This window comes from Pungitius pungitius, chromosome 15 (genome assembly GCF_949316345.1).
Source record: "Pungitius pungitius chromosome 15, fPunPun2.1, whole genome shotgun sequence".
NCBI classification, from domain to species: domain Eukaryota; kingdom Metazoa; phylum Chordata; class Actinopteri; order Perciformes; family Gasterosteidae; genus Pungitius; species Pungitius pungitius.
In genome coordinates, this window is record NC_084914.1 from 9579907 (window position 1) to 9604630 (window position 24724).

The 24724-nt window shown below is 43.8% G+C and overlaps 3 protein-coding genes and 1 long non-coding RNA gene across 8 annotated transcripts; 3 read left to right on the forward strand and 1 right to left on the reverse strand.

Moving 5' to 3' along the window:
* Positions 1-1868: 1868 nt before the first annotated feature.
* On the forward strand, positions 1869-3179 carry and3 (actinodin3). Its single transcript, XM_037458970.2, has 3 exons — positions 1869-1910; positions 2275-2423; positions 2508-3179. The coding sequence occupies exons 1-3, from the start codon at positions 1889-1891 to the stop codon at positions 3177-3179; spliced, it is 843 nt and encodes a 280-aa protein (XP_037314867.2). The 5' UTR covers positions 1869-1888.
* A 663-nt stretch (positions 3180-3842) lies between these two features.
* Positions 3843-10731, forward strand: LOC119209239 (dynein, cytoplasmic 1, intermediate chain 2a-like). 4 transcript variants are annotated; one of them, XM_037458404.2, is made up of 17 exons: positions 3843-3979; positions 5174-5282; positions 5366-5498; positions 5909-6044; positions 6384-6446; positions 6664-6791; positions 6880-6966; positions 7218-7380; positions 7476-7575; positions 7689-7814; positions 7917-8063; positions 8147-8260; positions 8346-8479; positions 8631-8775; positions 8871-9011; positions 9177-9302; positions 9399-10731. In XM_037458404.2, the coding sequence occupies exons 2-17, from the start codon at positions 5175-5177 to the stop codon at positions 9498-9500; spliced, it is 1953 nt and encodes a 650-aa protein (XP_037314301.2). In that variant the 5' UTR covers positions 3843-3979; position 5174; the 3' UTR covers positions 9501-10731. The 4 variants fall into 4 exon arrangements, with proteins under 4 accessions (XP_037314301.2, XP_037314302.2, XP_037314303.2 ...); XM_037458405.2 differs by having other exon boundaries at positions 5960-6044; XM_037458406.2 differs by lacking the exon at positions 6384-6446.
* LOC119209238 (electrogenic aspartate/glutamate antiporter SLC25A12, mitochondrial-like) lies at positions 7224-19183 on the reverse strand. 2 transcript variants are annotated; one of them, XM_062557599.1, is made up of 19 exons: positions 19029-19183; positions 18258-18311; positions 16845-16990; positions 16227-16342; positions 15647-15786; positions 15388-15534; positions 14660-14798; positions 14394-14487; positions 14210-14294; positions 13922-14003; positions 13682-13840; positions 13490-13542; positions 13121-13201; positions 12753-12893; positions 12534-12672; positions 12234-12392; positions 12054-12144; positions 11414-11629; positions 7224-7363 (listed from the first exon to the last, which is right to left on the reverse strand). In XM_062557599.1, the coding sequence occupies exons 1-18, from the start codon at positions 19038-19040 to the stop codon at positions 11416-11418; spliced, it is 2052 nt and encodes a 683-aa protein (XP_062413583.1). In that variant the 5' UTR covers positions 19041-19183; the 3' UTR covers positions 7224-7363; positions 11414-11415. The 2 variants fall into 2 exon arrangements, with proteins under 2 accessions (XP_062413583.1, XP_037314300.1); XM_037458403.2 differs by lacking the exon at positions 7224-7363 and having other exon boundaries at positions 10681-11629.
* Positions 19184-19619: 436 nt separating this feature from the next.
* LOC119209241 (uncharacterized) lies at positions 19620-22992 on the forward strand. The gene is made up of 4 exons (XR_005119532.2): positions 19620-19868; positions 20419-20515; positions 20908-21050; positions 22823-22992. It is a non-coding gene; the product is annotated as an uncharacterized LOC119209241 (long non-coding RNA).
* Positions 22993-24724: the final 1732 nt, after the last annotated feature.

The following is a 24724-nucleotide window of genomic DNA, read 5'->3' on the forward strand; positions in this document are numbered from 1 at the left end:
ATTTTATTTTGCAAACGTATGCCATCACCCACCGTCCAATGAATTAAGAAGCCTTTATAAACCACATGACAAAACACTCCAATAGAAAAAATGATTATTTAGTAGGTTGTGGTTCTTCATAGAACACAGCCTTTTAAAGAACCATTTAAGAACTATTATTTTACTGTGTGGTGGTTTTAGGCCTGACAGAACATGTCCTTTGCATGTTTTAGCCAGCTGGTCAGCTGAAACAACCCTCACAGAAAGCTTCTGACTCTGATGGGTTACATCCTCATTTACTTCCATCAGCAATCCCTGTTCACACTAGTTGAAATGTAAGGTTTTGCACATAACATAGGGGTTCTCAAGCCTTGCACACTATATTTTTGATCTCTTCTAAAGGTTTGACCCAAACAGATTCCCAGACATTTTGTCTCGTTGAGAAAGGAAGGACACACAGATGTTAGGAAATAACTTGTATATGTTCTAAACGTTGATTGAAACAGTAACTTTATAACTTATATTGTGCACTTTCTAGTTAGTCAAGAATATCTGTATCAATGTGGCATTTTGAAAATTCTAAGCAAAATATTTCCCAGACTGTCTTGGTGTTTGGACAAGTTAGCCCATAGTTGCTGCATATTTCCAGGTCACTTAAACAGCAGTTGACTGTGCTGGCCCCCTATTTGTTGCCTGGCCGACACCTCAGTTAAAAGGACACATCCAGCTGTTTTGGAACAGAGGGTTTTACCTTCATGTGTTTTTTTAAGAATTCGTCTACGATGGGACAGTGTGTGTTGCCAGAAAATTTTTCTTCTACCTCCACTGATGGCTTCATCCTGGACTATGACTGCGTGCGGCCCACCGTAGGAGTCCTGCTGTTACAACCATGTTTATTCTGGCTTTACAAGGAGTCCTAATTTGTCATTGGCATTCTTTTATCTCTGGTTCATGCTCAGTGTACTAATGAGCTATTTTACGTCTAAACAGAAAATGCATGAGGGGCGGAGTTAGGCCTTCTTGCAGCTCAGTGGCCAACACAAAGCCCCCAGTATTAACGACAGTATTTATGTACAGTTATGTTGTGCAGCAGTTCAGACCTGGACTAGGAGATGCAACAGCAGGTGAGGAGTTTTTCTCAGTCTATCATAAAGTCAAGTGTAAAGGTAGAGCTATACATGTAAGGCAACCTTTGATTTGCAATTGTATACGTTGTGTAGTAAATGCTCATTACGGAGAATTTTGAGCCAAATGTGAGCAAAATCTTTGTGATTGGTAAAGAACGTCAGACGGTTACTATATTTTTTTTAAACCATGGAAGATCCTTTAGTAACTTCACAGGATAAGTAATCTTATCTGCAGATGATTCTTATTACCTTACCAGCAGCTATTTTCATAGAGGAAGATAGCTGCTGATAAGGTAAAAAAAAAGATAAGAAAAAAAGAGAATCTTTTACTTATGTTATCTTGCATTTTCTGCATATTCCTCATTCTTATCTTATCTTTCAATATGAGTGTTCTTGCATATATTGATTTACTAGACATTTGTGAATAACAGTATTGATTTGAGACAAAATACAAAACAATTTAAGTTTTTCTTGATATTGCAATTGCAGGTGTGAAGAATGATTTCCCAGGTGTGCCTGTTGAGGACTCTTTCCTGTGTGCTGTTAATGGCAGGTTTGTCTTAAGTAAATGCTTGAAACGATTCTTATTTATGTAGCTGTTTAAACTATTCCAATACAAAATTGAATGAGAATGAATGGATTGAGTTGGATCTGTTGAAAACTCGGATCGTGGAGTCCATGGTGACTCTCCTTTTAATTGCTGTGTATTGCTTTGCAGAGTGAAGTGGTTTGTTGTTTATGGCGTCTAATATATTACAGGTTTGCTAGAAGCAACATCTCTGATGAAAGTAAAGAATCCCGGAGGTATTTAGTATGCCATCTTGTTGCAGATTATAATAATGTTGTGATCCACATCTATTTTTATATTTTAGTTTTTATTTAATATTGCTGAGCTTCGTGTATAAAATGTTTTTAAATGTAACTATTTCTGGATAGAGACTGGCACTGGTACTATTGCTATTTTTATAGTACCTTTCTTAGAAATGATTATTATTTCTAAAACTAAATTATCATAATAGTTGCACTTCTATAGGATTTATATGGGATTTAAAATACATTTGAAATAAAATCATTGCATCATTTGACTATGAAGATATTGCATTGCAAATTGGAATTCAAATGGACCCCCGATCCACAACTCACTTTGTAATTTGGTGTTCTTCCACAGGAAATCCAGTTAAAATTGGCACCGCTCAGGCACATGATTTCTTTACTAATTCTCGACCCAAGAGGAACATCGATCCAAAGTGGTACAGAGGCACGCCTGACTTTCAGTCCTACTACCGCTATTACAACAGTATTGGACACATTGAAGGAGTATGTTGAGTTTGATTTGTATTACACTATTCAGCCCCCCCAAAAACTTGTTTTCATTGCCTCTCTGACATGTGTCTCTGTCAGCTCTACGAGATCGACAGGATCAGGATGTTGTATCAGCAGATGCGTCACTTGGAGGTAACCTTTGGCCCAGATGCCTCCAGTTACCAGAATGCAATGGGTGTGCTGACCACCACCGCAGCACCAACTACCACCACTCAGCCCCCTCCACCACCCACCACCCGCACCCCCACACCAGACCCTCTGGAGAATGCTCAGAGGATCTATCTGTGTAATCCCAAAGACCCACTGTGCAAACCTCAGATTGTCTACCTGCCAACGGGGGCCGTAGCGGTTCTGTGTGACCCCCGAGTCAACCCTGCCTGCATGCCCAAAACGGAGGAGAAAATAAAAGCTGCTGCTCCTCCCCAACCACCCCCAGCTCCTCCTGCTCCCAGAAAGGCTGTGCAAACTCCCTCTCCTCCTGTAATCACGGTTAAAGGTATGGATTATGACTGTGATCCATACTGGGACCCCGACTGCCTTATCGATCACCCTCCCCACCCCATCCAGAAAACGTCCCCACCAAAGGCACGCGCTGAAGAGACAGTGAAGAAAGAGGTGGTGGTAAAAGTCACGGAAAGTGTCCCTGAAGAAGCAGCCACCCAGAAAACCCCTTACTTCGACCCTTATGATTTCAAACGAGACCTTTATGACCCGTTTCGTTATGCCGATCCAGCTCCTGAACCAGAGTAAAACAAACAGCTTGAAACAATGATAGCCTTCCATACAGTGTTAGACTACAATACTAAATCACAAGGCCAAACCACAGAAGAGCTGTGAGCAAATTCACATTAAAAAAAGGTTAATACTCAAATCATTAAATGCTGACATGTAGACAATGCTTTCACTGAGTTCACAGTTTTCCGCATGACAAACAACACTGACTGACTTGTATCGGTGTTCCTAAGAAAAGCTTTTGTATGGAATAAAAACATTTTAAAGATAATAATAAAACAAATATTGACAAATCTTATTAAATATGTGTGATTGTATATGTAATTACTTTGACTAAATAATACAAAAATATGTAAATCTCCTGAAATTGTCTTAATTTCAAGAAGCTACAACATTAACACGCTGCCTTATTGAGCAGTTATAACACTCATATATTATAAAATACTGTTATTTAAGATGGTATTGTTCACTCTACACATTCTTGTACAATTCAACTTGAACGCGTAGTTTTTGTGGCAATAACTATAGTTACATAAAGAATATGATTACTACTTTCACCAGTGCTGAAAAAAACAAACAGCGGATGTTCTGGCTTAAGGAAATAATTCAGTGAAATGTAACCTCCGCCGCTAGATGGCGGTGCAACTCTACTGTAAAACCCGTACACCGAACCACCGAAGAAGAAGACCGCAGCGGAGATAATTAGCTGACCGTCTCTCTTCCAGCATCATCAGGCACCGCCATCACTTCTCTTCTGGCTTAACGCAAAACAGGATTCTATTGTCATCCGTCTCCGTAAATATAATATCTGACATCAGGTATTTCACCATGTCTTCATAACTGTGTTAGTTTGTATACGTGTCAGGGAAAACGGGACGGCAAAGAGGAGGAACTCGGGCGTTGGTTCGCGATGCTGCCGTCGGTCGCTCATTGTGACGGTAACGCTACGGTAGCTTAGGCCTGCCGGCTGCCATGGAGATTAGCATGCTAGCACAGCTAGCCGAGGTGGTCTGTACTGACAGGGTAGTGGTTAATTAGATTATAACAATGTTTGACAAATCCTCGACTCCGGAAGAAAACCACCGTAACACAAAGCATTGACCTTAAAGCAAGCGAGTTGGAATGATGAAACAAAACTACGACATAAACACTATAACGAGTTTAAAATAGAATCTGCGGATTTGTGAGGGCGTTTGGAGCATCTCGGTTGTTGCTTCGGGACCAGATGATGAATGATGAGGTTTTTGCTATTTGTATTGTTATTTTGGCTGTAGCCACAGCATCACTAACACGCCGTTAGCTCTGAATTTTAACATGTAATTAATACATATTATTTACTTGTAATAACAAGTAGGTGGTCTTATAATTACCTAAGCTAATAGATTTATTGCGCATATTTTTTGGAATAATACCCCTCTCAGTCATTCCATTTCATCTGGAGAGCACAGAGAAAGAGAACATTGTCATCCACAGCTGGCTGGTGTTCACATGTTACCAGTGTGACAGGCCCAGGGCGAAGAGGTCACTCACCCAAACATCAAAACCCGCATTTTGCTGCACTCATATGTGTGGTTGAATTGCTGGTGCTAATGTTTAACGTTGAATCCACCAATAGATATATATATCAATTAATTGATCAACTGGGTTATCAACTGATCATTTCTACTCTTGAATATATGTGCTGTGTAGTTTTGAATTATCTTGCCTCTCTTTTTAGGGTGGATAAAGGCATTTGTGTGGGTTGGAAGATGCACCTCAATGCTCACATGGACTAACTGGACAACAAAGGGTGGTCATGCAATTAGTATAACAAGTTCATAATAATGTCCCCAAAATTATATTTCTTATCCCCTTCATCCAAGGTCAGCACTCACAGTACTGATTGTGTGTGTTGCTCAAGGGGATATCTGATGTTGTCCTGATGTGATTCGGTAACTCATTAGGATTCAAAGAGAAAACAACAAAAGTCAGAGTTGAAGTATTTCTTGAAGAGACTTCACTTCCTTCTGCAGAATGTCTGACAAGAGCGAGCTGAAGGCTGAACTGGAGCGGAAGAAGCAGCGGATTGCCCAGATTCGAGAGGAGAAGAAGAGAAAAGAGGAAGAGAAGAAGAAGAAGGATGTAAGGAAACAATAAGTTCCACACTTGTATATATCTTGTGTATCGGCCGCTGCTTTGTCTCTAGCTGGTTCTGTACTCTTTAGGGAGACTCGAAGCGAGGAGCTGATGCCGCTGGGGGATCCTCGGGTGGTCACGAGGACTCCGACCTGGAGAGGAAGAGGAGGGAGGCGGAGGCGCTGCTGCAGAGTGTCGGCATCACCCCCGACATCCACCATGGTGAGCACCCGATGCTGCATGCTTTTGCTTATAACTGTCACCCCCACTTATCTGCCATGACGGAATTGCAGTGTTTGTATCAGTCCTCTCTAACTTTCTGGTCTGGCTTGGTCTCTGTCACTGCCACTACCCCCCCCCCCCCCCCCCCCCCCCATCCCCCTGCTCACACAACACCTGAACGTTTTATGTGTTTTTGCACGATGCCTAAAACCTGCCTGCCATTTATTTTTCTCTTGTCTCCCCCTTGTCCGTCCCTTTTTTTTCTCCTTTTTCGTCACACTTCTCCCATACCTCACTCACTCACTCACTTACTCCCTCACTCACTCACTCCCTCACTCACCCACTCACTCTCTTCCTCACTCTCATTCATTCATCAACTTACACACACACAAACACCCACACACTCACAGCTCAGCCCCTGAGGGTAGTAACAGAAGATACATGTCTGTTTCACTACCTAGTCCCCGCCCCCATGTCTCCCTCCAACAAATCAGTGGGCAGCGATGCAGGAAGCCAAGATTCCGGGGATGGAAACGCAGGACCAAGGTTTGTGTGTGTGTGTGTGTGTGTTTGTGTGTGTGTGAAAGACAGAGGTCCTTGTCGTGTGATTTCGGTTTGTAGTTGCATGCTAAGTGTGGATCAACATGGAGAATATACTTGATGATTTCTGACCTCCTCTCCACTTTGCCTTTTCACCGGCAAGCTGACGCTTCTCAATTAACACGTACTTTGTTTCTCTTTCTCTCTCTGTCCTTCTACTTCTCCGTTTGCTGTCCTTCACATTTCTGAATTGGCTTTCGTTTTGCGTTTGTTTTCATCCTTTCCTTTTTCTTTGTGTCTGTCCCGTCTCTCTCTAACTAACACCACCTGGTGGTTTGGCTGTAGGACATTGCATTGGGATCCTGACCCCTCTACTCTGCAGCTGCACTCCGACTCTGAGCTGATGGGGTACTGCTCCTCCTCTCTCCTTTAGCTTGTCTTCCAACTTTATTCAGTTTGTGTGGTTTCATCTTAGATCTGTCTAAATGTGTTAGCATTATGTCTGTACATAATTATTCATGTCTCTATATGTAGAGTGCTCATTCTGTTCTGCTCTGAATTGCGCACCTTTGTATGCGTGTCCTTATTTCCACCATGATGTATGTGTGTGTCTGTGTATGTGCAGACGTGGAGCCGTGAGGCTGGGAATGTCCAAAGTGACCCAGGTGGATTTTGCCCCAAAGGAAATGGTGTCCTATTCCAAAGAAACACAGACACCCACCGAGGCACAGACACACACCGATCCAAAAGCAGGTGAACAAAAGAGTGTTTCCCCGACCTTCTCCCTTGGTTAGATCCAAATTTGTTTTAAAAAAATCAATCAAATTTGGTCGTTTTTCAGATGAGGAAGAGGATGAGGAGATAATCCGTCCAGTTGCAGAGGACACCCAGGAGGATAAAGGCGAACACGGTGAACAGCCAGATGAGGGTGAGGACAAACATTTGTAAAGATGTAAACTTTGAGATGCTTGTTGATGAACTGTTAATAACTGATACCGAGTAAATCCACTTTGCCTAATAATGCTGATTAGTGGGAAAAAAATGTCCAACCATTAGGCCTCTGATATACTTTATAAACTACAATAGATTTAGAGATAATCTCCATCCGTCCAACAAGAACCATGAACCTTTCTACTATTCCATCTTATATCTTTATTAAATGATGATGCATGTGTACAGACACCCCAAAAGAGCTCACAGAGGAAGAGAAGCTGCAGGTCCTGCACTCCGAGGAGTTCCTGTCCTTCTTCGAACGAGGCAGCAGAATCGTGGAGCGAGCCCTCGCCGAGCATGTGGACGTCTGCTTCGACTACAGCGGCAGAGACCTGGAAGACAAGGAAGGGTGAGTCGCACGAGAGAAGCTGTGAAAAGTGGAGTTGAAGATGAGTGATGGAAAAGCAGGCTCGATATATACACCTTTTTGTCTGACCGTCGCAGTGATCTGCAAGCCGGCGCAAAGCTGGTGCTCAACAGACAATTTGCAGATGAGCGCTGGACTAAAAACCGAGTGGTCACCTGCCTGGACTGGTCACCTCAGGTGGGTTCTATTAGTTATTAATCCATCACATGTCCCAAACAGCACACCTGGCGGAGGATCATTCAGAAAATCCTCTGTGAATACTAAGTGCATTCGTGCTATGTTCCTCTCAGTATCCCGAGCTGCTGGTGGCCTCGTATAACAACAACGAGGACGCTCCCCATGAGCCCGACGGAGTGGCACTAGTGTGGAACCTGAAGTACAAGAAGAGCACACCAGAGTACATCTTCCAATGCCAGGTAAGGAAATCTTTAAGGGCGCCTTAGAAGCCTGGTCTTTGCAGAGCATGGTGTAGGTAGAAGAAATACATCCATTTTGTATGCTTTTGGTTCTTCCTCTAGTCAGAGGTGATGTCAGCCGGGTTCGCAAAGTTCCACCCCAACCTGGTCGTGGGCGGGACATACTCCGGACAGATTGTCTTGTGGGACAACAGGAGCAACAAGCGCACCCCTGTTCAGAGAACACCCCTGTCTGCGGCGGCACACACAGTAACGCACCGCAGCGCGCGCACCTTTACGTCTTTTACCCGGTACGTGTATGTCATTTCACTCGTGTGCTCTGCTCTGTTCAGCACCCGGTTTACTGTGTGAACGTGGTAGGAACCCAAAACGCAAACAACCTGATCAGCATTTCCACCGATGGCAAGATGTGCTCCTGGAGCCTCGACATGCTCTCCCAGCCACAGGTACATTAAACCTGCGGTGAACACAACTATGTCGGACATGCACGGCTCACGGTAGAGCCTGACCCTGTGCACCCCCCCCCTGCAGGACAGCCTGGAGCTGGTATTCAAACAGAGCAAAGCGGTGGCCGTCACCTCCATGGCCTTCCCCCTGGGCGACGTCAACAATTTTGTGGTGGGGAGCGAGGACGGCTCGGTCTACACAGCCTGTCGCCACGGGAGGTGTGTGATCTTTGACCTCCGTGCTCATTCGCACCAGATCATTTACAATGTGGAAGCAACTTGTCAACCCCCAACCAGTTGTGGAACAGCCTTTGGAGGGAAGAAGGTAATTAGCAGAACCCCCTCAGGAGCATTTTGCTGTGTGTTACAGCAAAGCGGGGATCACCGAGGTGTTTGAGGGCCATCACGGTCCGGTGACCGGGCTGAGCTGTCACAGCGCCGGAGGACCCGTCGACTTCTCTCATCTCTTCATCTCCTCCTCTTTTGACTGGACTGTCAAGCTGTGGAGCACTAAGGTGAGATATTCACAGTAACCTATCCCCCTATTCACAGCAAAGTTCCCCCCTAGTCCCAATACTTCACGTTAACCAGATTCCTTCCTTCCGTACAGAGCACCCGTCCGTTGTACTCGTTTGAAGACAGCTGCGACTACGTCTACGACGCCATGTGGTCCCCGACACACCCTGCTCTGTTTGCCTGTGTGGACCTGGCCGGACGCCTGGACCTGTGGAACCTTAACAATGATACAGAGGTACGCAAGTTTTTTGTTCTCACCTGACTTGATGAAGCGTATTACATTTTTATGTTAAATCATAACATTTTCATCTTCAAGCTCCGAATATTATTCCTTGATCCACAGCAACACTGCAGACTACACATGAATCTGTAAGCTAATGTGTGTGTTTGTGCTTTTTAGGTTCCCACTGCCAGCGTGTGTGTGGAGGGCGCGCCAGCAGTGAACCGCGTTAGGTGGGCTCACTCCGGTAAAGAGATCGCCACCGGGGACTCGGACGGGCAGGTGCAGGTCTACGACGTAGGAGAGGTGAGCTGTCGTTCGGTCGTCCTGTTAGCTGCACCTCGTCTTTAGCTTCACATGGCTGACTACATGCTGTGTGTGTGTGTGTGTGTCTCTCTGCAGCAAATATGCGTTCCCAAGGCCGACGAGTGGACGCGCTTCGTCAGGACGCTGACAGAGATCAACGAGAGCCGAGACGAAGCCGAGGAGCTGGCCAACGTCTAAAGGTCACGGACGACCGCTCATACATTTCTTCTCCAGGACACTACGCCACCTATAGCACACTACCCGATACTGCCAGAGGAGCAGACCCCCCCCTCGCTCCGGCTTCCAGCTTTTTCCACTTACTACTACATGAGTCAGCCTGAGGAGATTTGCAGAGCTAGAACGGATAGGAAAGAAAGTCGATGACGGGTTTTTAAAAGTAGGAGTTGTACAAAGTAAAGTGGTTGGTGCAACGAATGTAATTTGTAGCAGTACAGAGGCCACAGTTAAGTGTTTGAACGTTAAACTGGCAGAGGAACACAGGGAAGGGATTTTTAGTATAGATGTGACTTCTAGCTTTGAGAACATCCTCAGGGCTCCAGAAACTGCTCCTCATCTCCTGAGGCCTCAACCAACTCAGTCCTTTTTTAAATATGCAAACCTTTGTACTTGCACCTTTTTATTACCATTTGAGTGTTTTTACATGTTTTAATATTTTCCGGACACGCTTGAGCACACGGCTAAGTCATTCAGCAGAGGTCAAAGGAAGACACGCTGACATATCTCTATCCGCAGCAGCACTTGAATTACAACAGACTACAGCTAATGTGCTTACACAAGCAAACTGTGGCCTGCGTGGAATTGTGTCACTTACATTTCAACCACTACAATGTTTTAATATTTATTCTAGTGGTTGCACTTATTTAAATATTTTATGTATCGTTTGAAAAAGAGGCTGCTTTGTACTAAAAGCTTTAGTACATTACTAAGATTAGCACTACAAGCTTTTTAACCAGGCAACGTCTGTTACTATACTTGCCTTGAATTTATTGATACTAGTATCATTTAAAAATGGTTTCTGTACCAAAGGTTGTTGTACTCTGTACCTGTATAACGAGTAGAACTGAGTGACCTGTCCTTGTTATGAGGAGGTGCAAACTCTAATGCCCTTTACCACACATGAATTGAGTTTCATTCTTTTCCTTTTCCATCCAATCGTTAATTCCCTCCAGGATGAAGCAGTCCAACCTCAGCAGACCTGTAGAAATGTCTGCCTGAAATGCTTTCTTTAATGTTTGAAATTAGTTGAACGAGATCAGTATTCTGTATCGACAAATTGTACTGTATTTTTTCCTGTTACCTTGCCTGAATCAGTTGATAGTTGCACTTTTCCATTGGAATAAAAATCAAACTCAATTGGTAAAATTAAAACCATATGGATGATTTATTTCAATAAAATACAGTGACTGAATTGAGATACATTTAATTTATTAATATCTAATTTCCATCTCATGATTCTTGTTTCGTCAAGATAACGTCATTGAAAAGATCTGTACATCGGTAAGAGTGAATCTCCCCCACATTTCCATCACATCAGTTACACTATAATGATGCTGGCTGAACGTTACCGACCTTGGTCTCATAACATCTTCCCTCGTGTCAATGAGCTGTCTCAGCAGTTATACAATATGTACAGTACTTTAGCCTCCTGTGAGACGTCCAATCGAGAGTGAAGCAATCTTAATACTTTCTACGCCCGCTGTCCAATAAGAAGTCCTGCTCGCACCGAGTATCAGACGGAAAACAGAATGAAAATCAAATCAGAGAGAGGAGTGCCCCGAGGCTCATTTCACTCAAATGCTGGGGAGAAAAAACACAAAACATTGCAACGCCAGGAGCGTACAGCCACAGAAGATACACCACAGCCGGCGCTGTGGTCCCGGCGCTGACTGCTCGGTTACCTCCACAGCTGCAGCCAGTTCTCCACCTCTGGATGGGGGACCGGCGGAGCACAACCTCACCTCTTTTTCTTTGTTTCTAAATCAATGGCTTATGGAGTGCGTTTTGACCGCATGTTTTTGTGTGTGTATCTATCAAAGTGTGTGGCTCCTGGAGTACAGGAAGGATGGCAAAGTGATATCGAGGGTTCAGACCTCTATGGGGCCTGAGCCGGCTCGGCGGCGACTGGCTCTGGGTGGTGTAGGGAAACCACCCCGGATGACTTAAATTTGGGAAGGTGGAGGCCAAATTTGTTCTCCACGCCGGCAAAGGTCGCTGCGGCCAGGCGGTAGCCTCCGACGTGGTCGGCGTTAATGGGGGGAAGCTCTGAGATACGAGACTTGGGTGTGGGTTCTGATCCTGCCGGACGACTGCAGAGAGAGAGCGAGAGAGAAAGAGGGAAATTACCGTACGAACATAATGGCACTTGACTTGTACTGATGGAAACAATCCAATCACCCAAGAGCCGTGGAGTGCAATAGGAGTCATCCAATAACAAAACAGAAAACATACTAACAAAATATTTCAGATAAACCAACAAGCAGAGTGAGACAGCCAAAATGACAGCTCCTACAGAAATGAAAGGAAGCAATTGAGATTCATAAAGACTAATATGTTATACTCCTAAAACCAAATGTTCTGTATTACTGTGCTTGCATTAATCCTGCAAGCAAATGCTGCATTGTGACAACTTCCCTACAGGTCTACTTACCTATAAAATACTTTACTTTTTGAAAAAAGGCTGCATAAGTCACTTAACTGTTCACTCTGCTTTTAACAAAGAATTCCACTTACTGTCCTCCAAAATCAACGTAGAACCACCGCTGCAAGAGCTCATAAGTTACCAGAGTCACACCGAACTGAGGAGAAGACCGGCACATACGAGCTGGAGAGAAAAGACGAGACATGCGAGTCAGCGCAGGTTTAATGGCAGAGACAAACCTACGCTGTGTCAAGGCAGGTACGAACACGCACCTCCAGCTCCCTTCCACAAAGCCCTGAACCCCTCCTCTCTCATTATCTTCCTGAAACAATCAAGGACTCCCGTATAAGTGGTCTGCCCTGCCCTCGCTGCGACTTGCAGTCGTGTCTTGATGACGTCGGCAGGCGTCACCAGGGAGGCCGCGGGGATACCTGGGAAATAGAGTTACGGAGATGAAAAGAAGTCAGATAGAAGGTCAGTTAGAAATAACAGATTATTAGCATCGCTTAATGGTGTTTAATTAAAAAAGGCAGCGCGGACTGATTGCATCTATGCCTTCATCTGGGGGATACCTGCAATCGCTCCGGCAGTGAGGAGCTGCAGAGGTCCCAGCCTGCCTTGCTCGTCGGCAAACTGGGTCTTGAGGTGGGCGTACGCGGGGAAATAGATGGCAGAGAAGGGGATGTCCCTCAGGAAACATGCTTTAGCACCCTGAAGAGACACACAGGGGACACAGACGCATGAGACTGTGCTTGAGCAGACTATGAGAGAGGGAGGCAAAGACGAATTACCTTGTAGAGGCCAAAGAAGCCCAGTTCACGGACAACGTTGACCGCACTGACTCGAGGCCCGGTGGTGATCTCGCCGGCCACCTGCAGGCGGATCTTCACGATCTCCAGAGGGTTGGTGAAGATCACCTGAGAGCCTCCAGCCTGCGTGAACGGGGAGAAGAAGATCTTGTTCACGCATTATATTAAGATAAAAAATGGGTTACTGCCCCTGCATCTCAAAACGTACGTGGCTGAGGGTGAAATGTTTTAAAAGAAAAAGATTTAATCCTGATCAGCCCTCAAATAAGTCTCCTTTGGTGCTCAAGCATGCATACACAAACCGATGGAGCCAAATACAAAAGCAAACAATTTGGGGATATGGTACTTACACAAGCGCCGGCCATAACCTCAGCAAAAAAAGGAATGCCGTTGTCCTTGTCGGTGAACTTGTCCCTTACTAAGTCGTTCACCTGAGGGACACAAACAAGCAAAGACGATGCAGAGTAATGCTAACAGTCAGTCATCATTTTCTTCACGCCTTCCTAAATTCCACTGATGTTTTTTATTCAATTCCGTTGTAATTGATTTAATTTCATATTGTATTTCAAATTTCATGCTTGTTTTATATCCTTGTGTATTGTCAATATGTGTAAGGAGCTCATTATGAAATTATTTTTACCAATGTTTAAAGGTGCAGGCAAATGGGAATTAGAAGTGGAGGAGGATTGTGTGTTGTGTTTGTGAAGGGAGGTACTCACTGTGAGTTTGATAGCTTTCTCAGGCGCTACACCTATAAGCTGGGGGACCAGACCTGTAGAGCATCAGGAGTCATTAGCATTACTGTGTAAACTGCCAACCAGGCTTTTACTAAAAAGAAGGAAGAGGAAGCTTGAGAAACAACGGAAGTATGCACACAAGAGTTGATCACTATTATAACCATTCTGTCTTACCTCTGTAGAAGCCGAAGAAGCCCTCATAGCGAAGCACCTTCTTGGCACAGTCAAAGCTGTTCTTGTACATCAGTTCTCCGACGAAGGATCCGGTGGACCTCTGGTTCTGCATGCGAGTCTTCACCAAGTCGATGGGGTAGACTGCTGTCGCTCCCGTAGCTGTGATGAACGCACCCAGTCAGGCTTAATAATGTCCCGCGTACATTACACATGTCAGACGTGGCTATCCGGATAACTCACCTCCGGCGATGGAGCCCAGCGAGAACCTGTACGCAGACTCTGCAACCTGGAGCCACACGGGCCTGGTAGTCTCCCCATGTGCCTGATGGAAAATAAAGGACAATCCCATAAAGGGGCATTATAATAAAACACTTTATGGCAACTTTGATCAACTATAAATTGTTCTTGTTGGGAAAATTAAAAAATGTGACACGATTAACTGTTAAACAAAGCTCAGGTGTTTATTTTATTTCAATTATTTTACAGATAACTACTGATCGGACTTTATGTTAATGACTGTCGGCCTACCTGTTTTTGGGTTTCCACAAGGTGGTGAGGCAGACATCCCTCCTCAAGCGGAGCAATCCTCTCAATGTCAGACAGATTCAGGCGCCTGATACACAGGTTTAAATCATTGTCATCATAGAGATACCAAATATATTTACAATAACCGTCAATGCAGTATTTCAACGAATATCAGAGTGAGCGTTACCCTGAGGGGGAGTGCAGGCCTGCCAACTGGTACAAGATGTCTATTTCCATGGGAGTGATCTGACCAAACTTGTTGGCAGCATGAACAAACTCCTCTGCGGGGGAGATACCAGAATATAAACACATATCTGACCCACTATTGCAAGGTTTCCAAAACATTTTCTGTCAGGGCACTCTGTCTCGAGGATATCGAGACACATTAAGACACCACCACCCCCCCCCCCCCCCCACGCACAAATGTGAGTACAGAGAAAATAATCTGTGCACCTTTGGTCAGCAGCGTGTCCTTCCGCGTGCCCGCTAGTGTGCTGTAGATCTTGCGAATCAGCTCCATGTTGTTCAGAAGGGAGTTGAAGGCGTTGAAGTAGGAGAAGCTGACCAAGTGGGAGGTACTCCCCCCCGCAGCCTGGGGGAAGAAAGGGCAGGGCACATCAGGTACTGGTTTCACTGTAAACAGTAGGGCTTTTCGTTCTTACTATATTTAACTGGAGAGAAAGCAAGTTTCAAACATAATACGCTATTTTCTTTTTTGATTTCATTGTGAGGGCTAAGGAGACAATTTACTCCTTTTCTAATCTATTGGCAGACACTGAAGAGCCCGATCCAAGCATTATCAAGATTAAAAATGCAGAGTTAAGTTGAAAATGACCAGCATTATCCCTCAAGGCTATTTACCCAACATCCAAAGCAGATGATGATTTCCTGTCGAGTGTGTTCATCTTCATGACCCAAAAGGTCAGAGTGGATTATATTACCACTACCCAGTGATTAAACATTGTAAAGTACAGTACAATTACAGTATTGTTTTTAAAAGTTGCTTCAATTGAAAAACATGACATCCTTTTGTCTTGAAACGGTTTGTAACTCAGTAAAAACGAAAACTAATTTAGAACAATCAAAGCTTTGTTCATCTGAAAACAGCAAGTCAACAAGGAAAGTGAAACATTTACTAAAATCACTCTCAGAAAGCTCTCCCTGCACACACAAACACTCACAGAGACAAGGTTCTCCTCCACAAAGGGTGTGAGCACGTGATGTCTGATGGTGGCCATGATGTCACTGAAGTCCATGGCTGAGATGACGCCATTCTTCCCTTTGTCCTTCTGGGCGAACGCCTGCCGCGCATGCTCCAGCTGCAGCTCCTAAAAACACCACACGACAAGGCAGTGCGTAAATTAAAGTATCAAGAAAAAAAGAAGACAAAACGCAGTAAAGTCTTATCAGTGTGCGTGTGTGTGTGTGTAATCAGCACACCTGCAGGAACTGGGTGAACTCAAGGTAGCTCAGGCGCTTCGTGCGGTCGTTCCCAAAGTGCAGACGGATGAACTCACACTCCCAGTTGAAGGGGATGTGGTGGTGCACTGTGGTCTGGCTGAAGATGTCCCGGATGTTCTCTGCACCACACAAAAAAGGAATTGGTATTCACTCTTCCAGACAGATTTTGACAAACAATGGTCAAATCTCTCAATGCCAGAACATAAACATTTGTGTGTGTGAGACAGACGAGAAAGCAAGTTCAGGTAGGAAGGAAAGAATAAATAGTGCATAAAGGAGATTATGTTAATCCATCCCTGCAAAGACTGAAGAGTAATCTGGGTAAAAATGCCATGTCAAGAAACTCTCCCTCCACCGTGCACTGCAGGAAAACTATTCAAAGGCTGATGACGCAGCACAGAAATACGTCCTACCATACTTAAAATCAGAGAATTCCTTTTAAAAAAACAATTGCTTGAAAAAAGATCTTCCCAGTGTACATTGCTGTGTGTATATATATATTTTCATTCTTTGAAATTAATTGAACTCAAAGCTGACGTGCAAACACATTGTTCCATACCAAAGGAGATGCTTCCGGTTCCGGTCTTGTCAAACAGCTGGAAGGCGACTATGAAGAGGGTGTCGGGGGCACACAACACCGATTCAAAAGCTAGAAACTCCTGGAACGAGATCAGCCTGCCATTGTGGTTGTTTATGTGGTGGGAAAGAAAATAAAAATGCGTAGTTTATGTACTGTTAAACAAACACATCAAAGATTTTTGGAATGACGCAAAGTTCAGATTGTGTAGTATTACGGAATAAAAAGAAGAAGAATTACTAGTTAAAAAAAACATTCTTTGAGATTATTAAAAATATATGAAAACATATAGTGTAAAACACTTTTAATTAATTAATTAAGAAGGCAAGACAGCAAATTCTCTACAGTCCTGCTCAGGAAACTTCCCTCGTGTGAGTTATTCACATGAGTGAAGTTTCCTGAGCAGCTCTACACACAAGACACATAATCAGTAGAATGTGTTGGAAGTAGGGGTCATTGGGGTTTTATCTTATCTTTAAAAGGGAACTAATGGCAAGTGCTCCCAGACATGGCTCAATAAACTGTAAATTAGTAAAGATTATCTGTAAGTAGCAAGTAGTGTGTGTGTGTGTGTGTGTGCCACACAGTGTTTGTACATACCCGTCCTTTGTGGTGTCGGCCACAGCAGCAATGAGCTGTACAGTTTTGGGGTTGTGGTGGATCTGTGTGTGTAGTCCTAGATACCTCTGGACAAAGTCTCCTGGGGTCATAAACCGCTCCCCATCCTTGTCTGCGACACTGGCATACTGGGGAGGGGCAAGGGGGTTGAAAAAACAACAACATCATCAATACTGAACCCTGACTTTGAATTTACAACTATACCTACTATAACTAATTGTTACATATATGCAGTAAAACAACTACAAAATAATATGGCTAGTTTTATTCAAACTACAAAGCAACAGCTTCGTCCAATAATCTTAGAGGCAGTAGGCACCTTTTACTTATCCTTGAGTTGATCCATATCAATAGCATGACTTAATGTGAGCCAAACAGCTGATTAGCGAACAAGCAAAAAAAAAACATGAGCTCTGTCATTACTCTTTTTACTAGTCTTCTTGGGACTCAAGCTCCGTCTGAATAACCAAGGTCATTGAAAGTTAAGTTGTGGAGTGACATTTCAGTAGGCCACACTGAGCAGGAACACGTACACGTGCACGGATGTTTTTAGCCTGCGCTTGTACGCCATTTGATCCATCAGGGTACCGTAAACTGTTGGCACACAGTAGGTCGCACGCTAGCCACAGAGTGGTGCAAAGTGAAGGTTAACCTGTCACTCGCATGACATCTCATGGTCACGCTGAGTACTCTGCCTTCTGATCCTCGGAAAATCAAAAGAACTCTTAGTAAGAAAGGGGTTTGTATAAATGCGGTGAGCTCTGAAGGGCCACAGGGATCTTTGAACATTCAAGCCATTGCGTGTGCTGCACTAGAAGCAGTCGGATTAGAAGTAAGACTCTCTACTGACTGAGCTACCGAGCATAAGAAGTAAATCAACCTATGTCTGGAAAAGGCTGCAACACAATGCCTTCACATGTCCCTGTGATCGTAGCAGACTCAGACGGAGAAAAGCAAGTGATTTTTTTGCAAAAGTGACCCGAAGCTCCCCTCATAACTACTGCTGTCGACCCAACAACCATGAACTGCGGGAACGTATAAACCGCTTTAATCTAACAATGTTGGTCTAGCTGATTACCCCAAAAACACTAAACATTTGTGTTATGTTTTAATGTAACAAGAGGAGTCTGTGCTGTACTTTTAACTGGGGCTAATGCTGTAATTCAAACCGCATGACAAACCTACAAGCTCATTCCTCAAGTGAGAGCGGCCCTGGGAGAGCTGTTGTGTACACAGAGAATACAGTACCAGTAGATTCAATGACAAAGTGTGGACCAAACTTTTGGCCACACTGGTACTGTGTTGTGCACACATATCTATACAGGAGCAATCTGACGTTAACCCAAAGAAACATTTGACAGACTTTGTTAAGACTCTAGTCTGTGCAAACCTTACCTTCTGGAAGATGGATTTCAGCTCACTCGGGTCCCCGCGTTTGGTAGATTGCACCTACAATTAAAACATTGTATTTATTAACGTTGATGTGTCAATATTTGTTTCTAACCAGGCACCGCAGAGGGCAGAGCATGAACCGAAACAAGCTAAGCTACCAGTTTTGGGTTACGGTCTCCTTGAAAACAGTCCACCGACGTGAAAGCGAAACACTGTTCATAACAGACAGACACACACACACAATAGACACAATTACAGCCAAGCGCCTCCCGCCGGCTAAAGGGTCTGGTTGAGCGGGTCAGGCCAGCTACCGAAACCGACCTGAACCCAACGTAACTAAGCCGGGCTAGCAAGCACCAAATGCCCGTATGAAGGAGACACGACCCTCTACGATGTTTTTCGGGTTTCCCTAAAACAGAGGTGGCAGCTCACTGACGCAAGGCGGCTGCTGCGATGAGATGCCACGCCGGCTAACGTGTGACTTTGTTGTAAAAATAATATAAATCCGGTAGCAAAACAAAAGCAAAACATCTCGCTGACGTTGGAGGTGGCGGATTGCTTCATCAAGGCCGGCTGCCGGTTAGCCCGGTGATGCTACGGCCGCGTCAGACGCAGCTAAACCCGGGCTGGACCAGGAAGTCTAGCCTCGGTCATGCTCTCTCTCGCTCTCACACACACACACACACAAACACACACACGAAAACGAGCGGCAGACACGCAGCCATGTAAAGAAGAGGTATGAAAATCGCCAAGAGAGAGCGATGCCGAAGTCACCTTGACCGCCATGCTGGTTTTGACGTCACGCACAGTGAGCGGAGGAAGACGCAGACGTACGTCCTCGAACGATTCGTTCAACGGGAGCGGTAGTCGGAACAGAACTGCATCCTAGTACCGCGCATGCACCCTCTCTCTCTCTCGCTCTCGCTCTCTCTCTCTCTCTCTCTCTCTCTCTCTCTCGCTCTCGCTCTCTCTCTCTCTCTCTCTCTCGCTCTCTCTCTCTCTCTCTGGCAGATGGACATCTATTAAACGGTGCTTAACTATGGAGGACAAAAAATGACTTAAGTATGAATAAATAAATGCATAAATAAATACAGGAATAAATAAATACATGTGAAGATACAAAAAATAAATGCTGAAATAAATATGTAAATAAGTCAATTAATGTAAATAAAAGTTGATAATAAAACAGATCATAAACATTTACATACCATATATTTATTTCTACATTTCTGTTCGCCTACATTTGCACATTTATTGAAGCGTGTGTCTGTATGCTAATGAGGTGGGAGGTCCTAACCTCTGTCTGAAGCAGGATTGGTCAGAGTGTGATCGCTCCTGGTCTACTCTTTCTCTCTTGAAGTTCGCTCCTCGGCAGAGGCTGTTTGGCTTCATGGTATTTTCAAACCATTTCAAATCGATTGCGATCGTTAACAGACGATTGAGAGAAGCACGTTAAGAAAGACACGCTTCAGTTTCTGCTGGATAAAGTGAAGGAGGACTTGTCTCAGCTCAATGAAGACATGGATGTGGAACCAGAGGAGCGACCGATGGACGTCCATCGTATATTTTATTCTCCGTTGGGGGCAACATGGCGCAGCAGCAGTACGGAATAAGGTAATAATGTCGTGTGCTTTTCTGGTTTTATTGACTATCTTTTAAAATTAGCTTTATATCGTTTTGCAAATGTACGTAATATTTACTGATGGTAACTTTTATGAACTTTTTAGACGGTTGCCATGGAATAAACTCAAATTCAGTATATCAGATAATTTGCAACCCCATTACTTGATTAAATGAAGATGAATGTGGTCCGATTTTAATAGTGGTCCCTTTAATTAAGCCTATTTGCATTAGTTTGACCCTTATGATACTGCTGAATTCAGAAACTCAACAAGTGAATTGTTTAACTTAAAATATAAATTGCATGTAAAATGGATATGGCCAAATGTTAAAGCTCTAGTATTATTTCATGTATTTCTACAGCAAATAGCTGCCTTCAGACTAACACAGGAACACACAGTCTTTTAATAATCTCAATTTTAAACTTCAGTTTATGACAGATCAATGTCGACTTGTGATTAATGTGTGCTGTTTGTACTGTGAGTCCGGTCACATTGCTTTTGTTGTCTCTTCTGACTTTTGTCTTTTTGTTTTTGATGATCAGAGTCCACAACCTATAAACTCCATTAGGAGACAACGATTTGGATGAAACTGGGACTCAAATTCTGCAACAACATTCCAAAACTGGATACCAAATCATGGTTTGGCATTTGAATGCACGACACACACACATATACAAGATAAGTGACAGTAGTCATTATCTGTTTGGTTATTTACTTGTGCAAAGATTCTGAACAGATGAGATACCAACAGTGCTAACTCTATACCTTTTGTTTCTATTGTGAAGTCTGAAGGAGAGTTTTGCTAAAGTAGATTGTAAGTGGCAGCTAGTCATCTTATCTTTTTTAAGAGATTAACAGATTGTAAGCAGACTAAATTATTTATCTCCCCATCAGGATAGAAAGGGTCTGGAGACGTTTATAACGACGTACTTGATCTCTTCTACACCATCTTTACCTTGAGGGAGAAGGCCCTCTCAACCTGACGTTGAAACTCATCTCTATGCTGCACTGGTGCTTTGTTCCCCACGTAGAGAAACACCTTCAGGTTATCCAGGATGGACCTGCTGCAACTACGTACAGAGGGAAACCAGTCCCACTGAGCACTGAGGGAAACCAGTCCATCCCGCAACTGTGGAGTCTCCATGAACACGAGGCACAGCAGGACCCAGTACAGGTGTAAAATAATTCATTCATTTTATTTTTACTGTGACCTTACTTCCCTACATGGAACAATGTCAACATGAACCGTATCTCACATTACACTAAGTTTTTAATAATGTCGGGAAGGTTCATTTCAAAGTGCACGTATCAGAAGCATAATGTAACTAACAGAGAGGATTACATGTAATTTAGCTGACACTTTTATCCAAAGCGACTTACAATAAGTGCATTTTCACATAGAGATACAAACTCAGAAGAACAAGTAACAAGTAAGTACAATTTTCATCAAATAAGCAGTTTCAAAACATGTTATAGAAAAGATCCATAAGTAAAAATTAAGTGCTACGGTTTGTTAGTGTTTTTTACTCAAGGTATAGTCTAAAGAGGTGTGTTTTCGGCAGAAGATGTCAGAGCTCGTTCCAACATCTGGGAGCCAGGACAGCAAAGAGTCGCGATTTCGCCGAGTGCTTTTCTCTCAGTGAGGGAGGAACAAGCAGCTTGGCAGATGCAAAGCGGAGTGTGTGGGTTGGGATGTGGGGTTTCACCATGTCCTGGATGTAGACTGGACCCGATCCATTCGTGAATGCGGGCAGCCACTGGTAACCAATGAAGAGAACGGAGAAGCGGTGTGGTGTGGGAGTATTTCGGAAGGTTGAAGACCAGTCGAGCTGCTGCATTCTGGATGAGCTGCAGTGGTCGAATGACGGTAGCAGGGAGACCTGCCAGGAGAGAGTTACAGTAGTCAAGGCGGGAGATGACAAGAGCCTGAATCAGTACCTGCGCCGCCTTCTGAGTGAGAAGGGGTCGCATCCTCCTGATGTTGTAGAGCGTGTACCTACAGGATCGTATTGTCGCTGTGATGTTGGCAGGGAGAGTTGGGAGTCAAGTGTCACGCCGAGGTTCCTAGCAGTCAGAGTGGGCGTCAACAGAGTGGGCGTCAACTGACTGTTAACTTCGGCGAAGTTACAATGAAGAGAGAGGCGGCTCTAGCAGCATGGAGTTGCTCCGAGACAGCGAGGAGAGCAGTTTCTGTGGAATGGCCCGCCTTGAAGCCTGACTGATGGGGGGGGTTTAGTCTGCAAAAAGAAAAGACATGAACAATTATTGGATTATTAAAAATTTTTGATGGGCACTTGCTAAAATGTTGTGATCAAACAAGTGTTATAGAGCAGTGGTTCTCAACTGGTCTGGCTCTGGGACCCACCATCACTCCTTAATGACAAGCCGCGACCCAAATTGAGGAACATTCTCAACATCTCAAATTTATTCAAAATCAAGTTCATAAGCTGAATTTTATATTCAAGATGTTTAATTATCCTAAAAACCCAATGTCTTCCCCTTATCAGAATGATTTGACCCAACCTGGCACACGCTGCTGAAAACATGGACGGACGAGCCGGCAAAAAAAATGCATTAAAAAAGTCTCTTCAAAATAAAATTACAGGATGATTTTTTTTTTTTATTCTAATTTTTATTTTCCCACTAGTGGGTCGCGACCCACCAGTTGAGAATCACTGTTATAGAGACATCATTATACATCATAGCTCTCTGTTCCCTATATATTAATTCATCGGCTCTATGGGTTTGTAATCCATCTATTTCTGATGTCATAGCTGTTCATATTCATCCAGAATCCAATGAAGTTATAAAACCAGTAATATTTACAACAAGGTTCTAAAATATAAATAACTAACTGAAAATGACTCAGCCCATTAGAAATGTTGACCATAAGAACTAAAACTTTTGAATGAGCAGACCCTTTAACCTGAACCCTTTTAACTGCAGGTCCACATGGAGGTTGGAGTTGATTGGACTGGACCGTGTGGTCATCGGCAGCCTGGTGTTCTGGTCCCTGAAGTTCAGCTGCAACGCTGAAGGCCCGCTGTCCAATGTGTTGGATGTCTTTGTACAAACTGTATGCCTAATATCAGACATGCTACAGTAAATTCTTCTGTCACCAGCTGCATGACACAGGGGGAATTTAAATAAATGCTCTGATTAAATGTGTTTTGAATTGCATTCTTACTTTCCCAAACTCCTTTCTGTTTCACGTAAATGAAAAGATCAACACAAAAGTAAAAATAATGCTAATGACAGCACTGTCATTGTATATGCATATGTGTGATGTCCATTGCCCTCCATAACTAAATCGCCCCGGTACGTATAAGCATACGTGTATATACGTAGATGTCTACGTATATACACGTATGTAGATTTCTTTCCATGGCAACGGAATGCGTCACACCCAAAGATCAGAGTAGATTTCTGAGGTCGTCAACATTCTGTTCATTGCGTTCTGAACTCCAAACCTAGCAGTTGGAATAGTCTCTTGAGACGTTTGTCCTTGACTGAGAGTAGACGTTTGAAAGATTCATCACCATTTTTCAGACATCGAGTGGTTAACCGACAAACACCAGCTTTTTTTAGGGCATTTAGCCCTTTTCAAGGCGCCTTTTTAAAGACTACAAAAGCATTTTTCACAATGTCTCGTAGAAACAACTCGAGAGCGGGAACTTCACTCCTCGGACTTCCTCCGACGGGAAACAAAGTGATAATTTAACTTTCTCGGGCCAACAACGAAGTGCACACCCTTAAAAGGCAAGTGTCCTAACTTAATTACTACATAATTACTAGCTTTTACACCTGACCCGGGACAACGAGGGTTTGTCTCTGAAGCTCACCGAGACAACGAGTTGTGCGGGAGTCTCGGCGAGCTTCGGACCTATCGGACCCCTTTCAACTTCATTTAATTAAGTAATGGGGTTGCAAATTATCTGATATACTGAAGGGGTTTATGCCATGGTAACCGTGTAACAACATGCGTGGTTACTTAAACAAAAGTAGGCAGGTGCATACATTTGGGCACCCTTGTTGTTTTATTGATTTGAATACAGACCTACATAAACAGGTGAAGCTAATCATTAGAAAGGGTATTTAAGGTGGCCAGTTGCAAGTTGTTCTCCTCTTTACATCTTCTCTGAAGACTGGCAACACGGGAGCCTCAAAACAACTGTCAAATGACCTGAGTAGGCAGTAGTGCCTACTTTTGTTTAAGTAATTATTGCACACTTTCTGTAAATCCTATGAACTTCATTTCACTTCTTAAATATCACTGTGTTTGTCTGCTATATGATATATTTAATTGAAATTGCTGTTCCGAACAACCAATGAAACATAAAGAAAAATCTTGAAAATTATCAGGGGTGCCCAAACTTTTTCATACCACTGTATATATATAACATTTTTTGGAATGCATAGCGACGTCACGGGGGCGATTTTGAATGCGATGAGGACGACGGCTGTGTATTTTAGGTATTCTAATCTAAATGTCCCTTTATTTATTCGAGAGGACGACGGCGGCGAGGAGAAGGACCACGGCGGCGGTAGCGATGAGGACGGCGGCAGCTGACAACAACGGCGGCGAGGACAATGTAAGTGTGCGACAATGTATGTATTTTAGGTATTCTATTCTAAATGTCCTTTTTTTTATTCGAGAGGACGATGGCGGCGAGGAGAAGGACCACGGCGGCGGTAGCGATAACAACAGCGGCGGCGAGGACGGCGACGGTGAGGACAATAAAAATATGTGCGACAATGTTTGTATTTTAGGTATTCTATTCTAAATGTCCCTTTTTTTATTCGAAAAGGAGTACGACGGCGAGGAGGACAGCGGCGGTAGCGATGAGG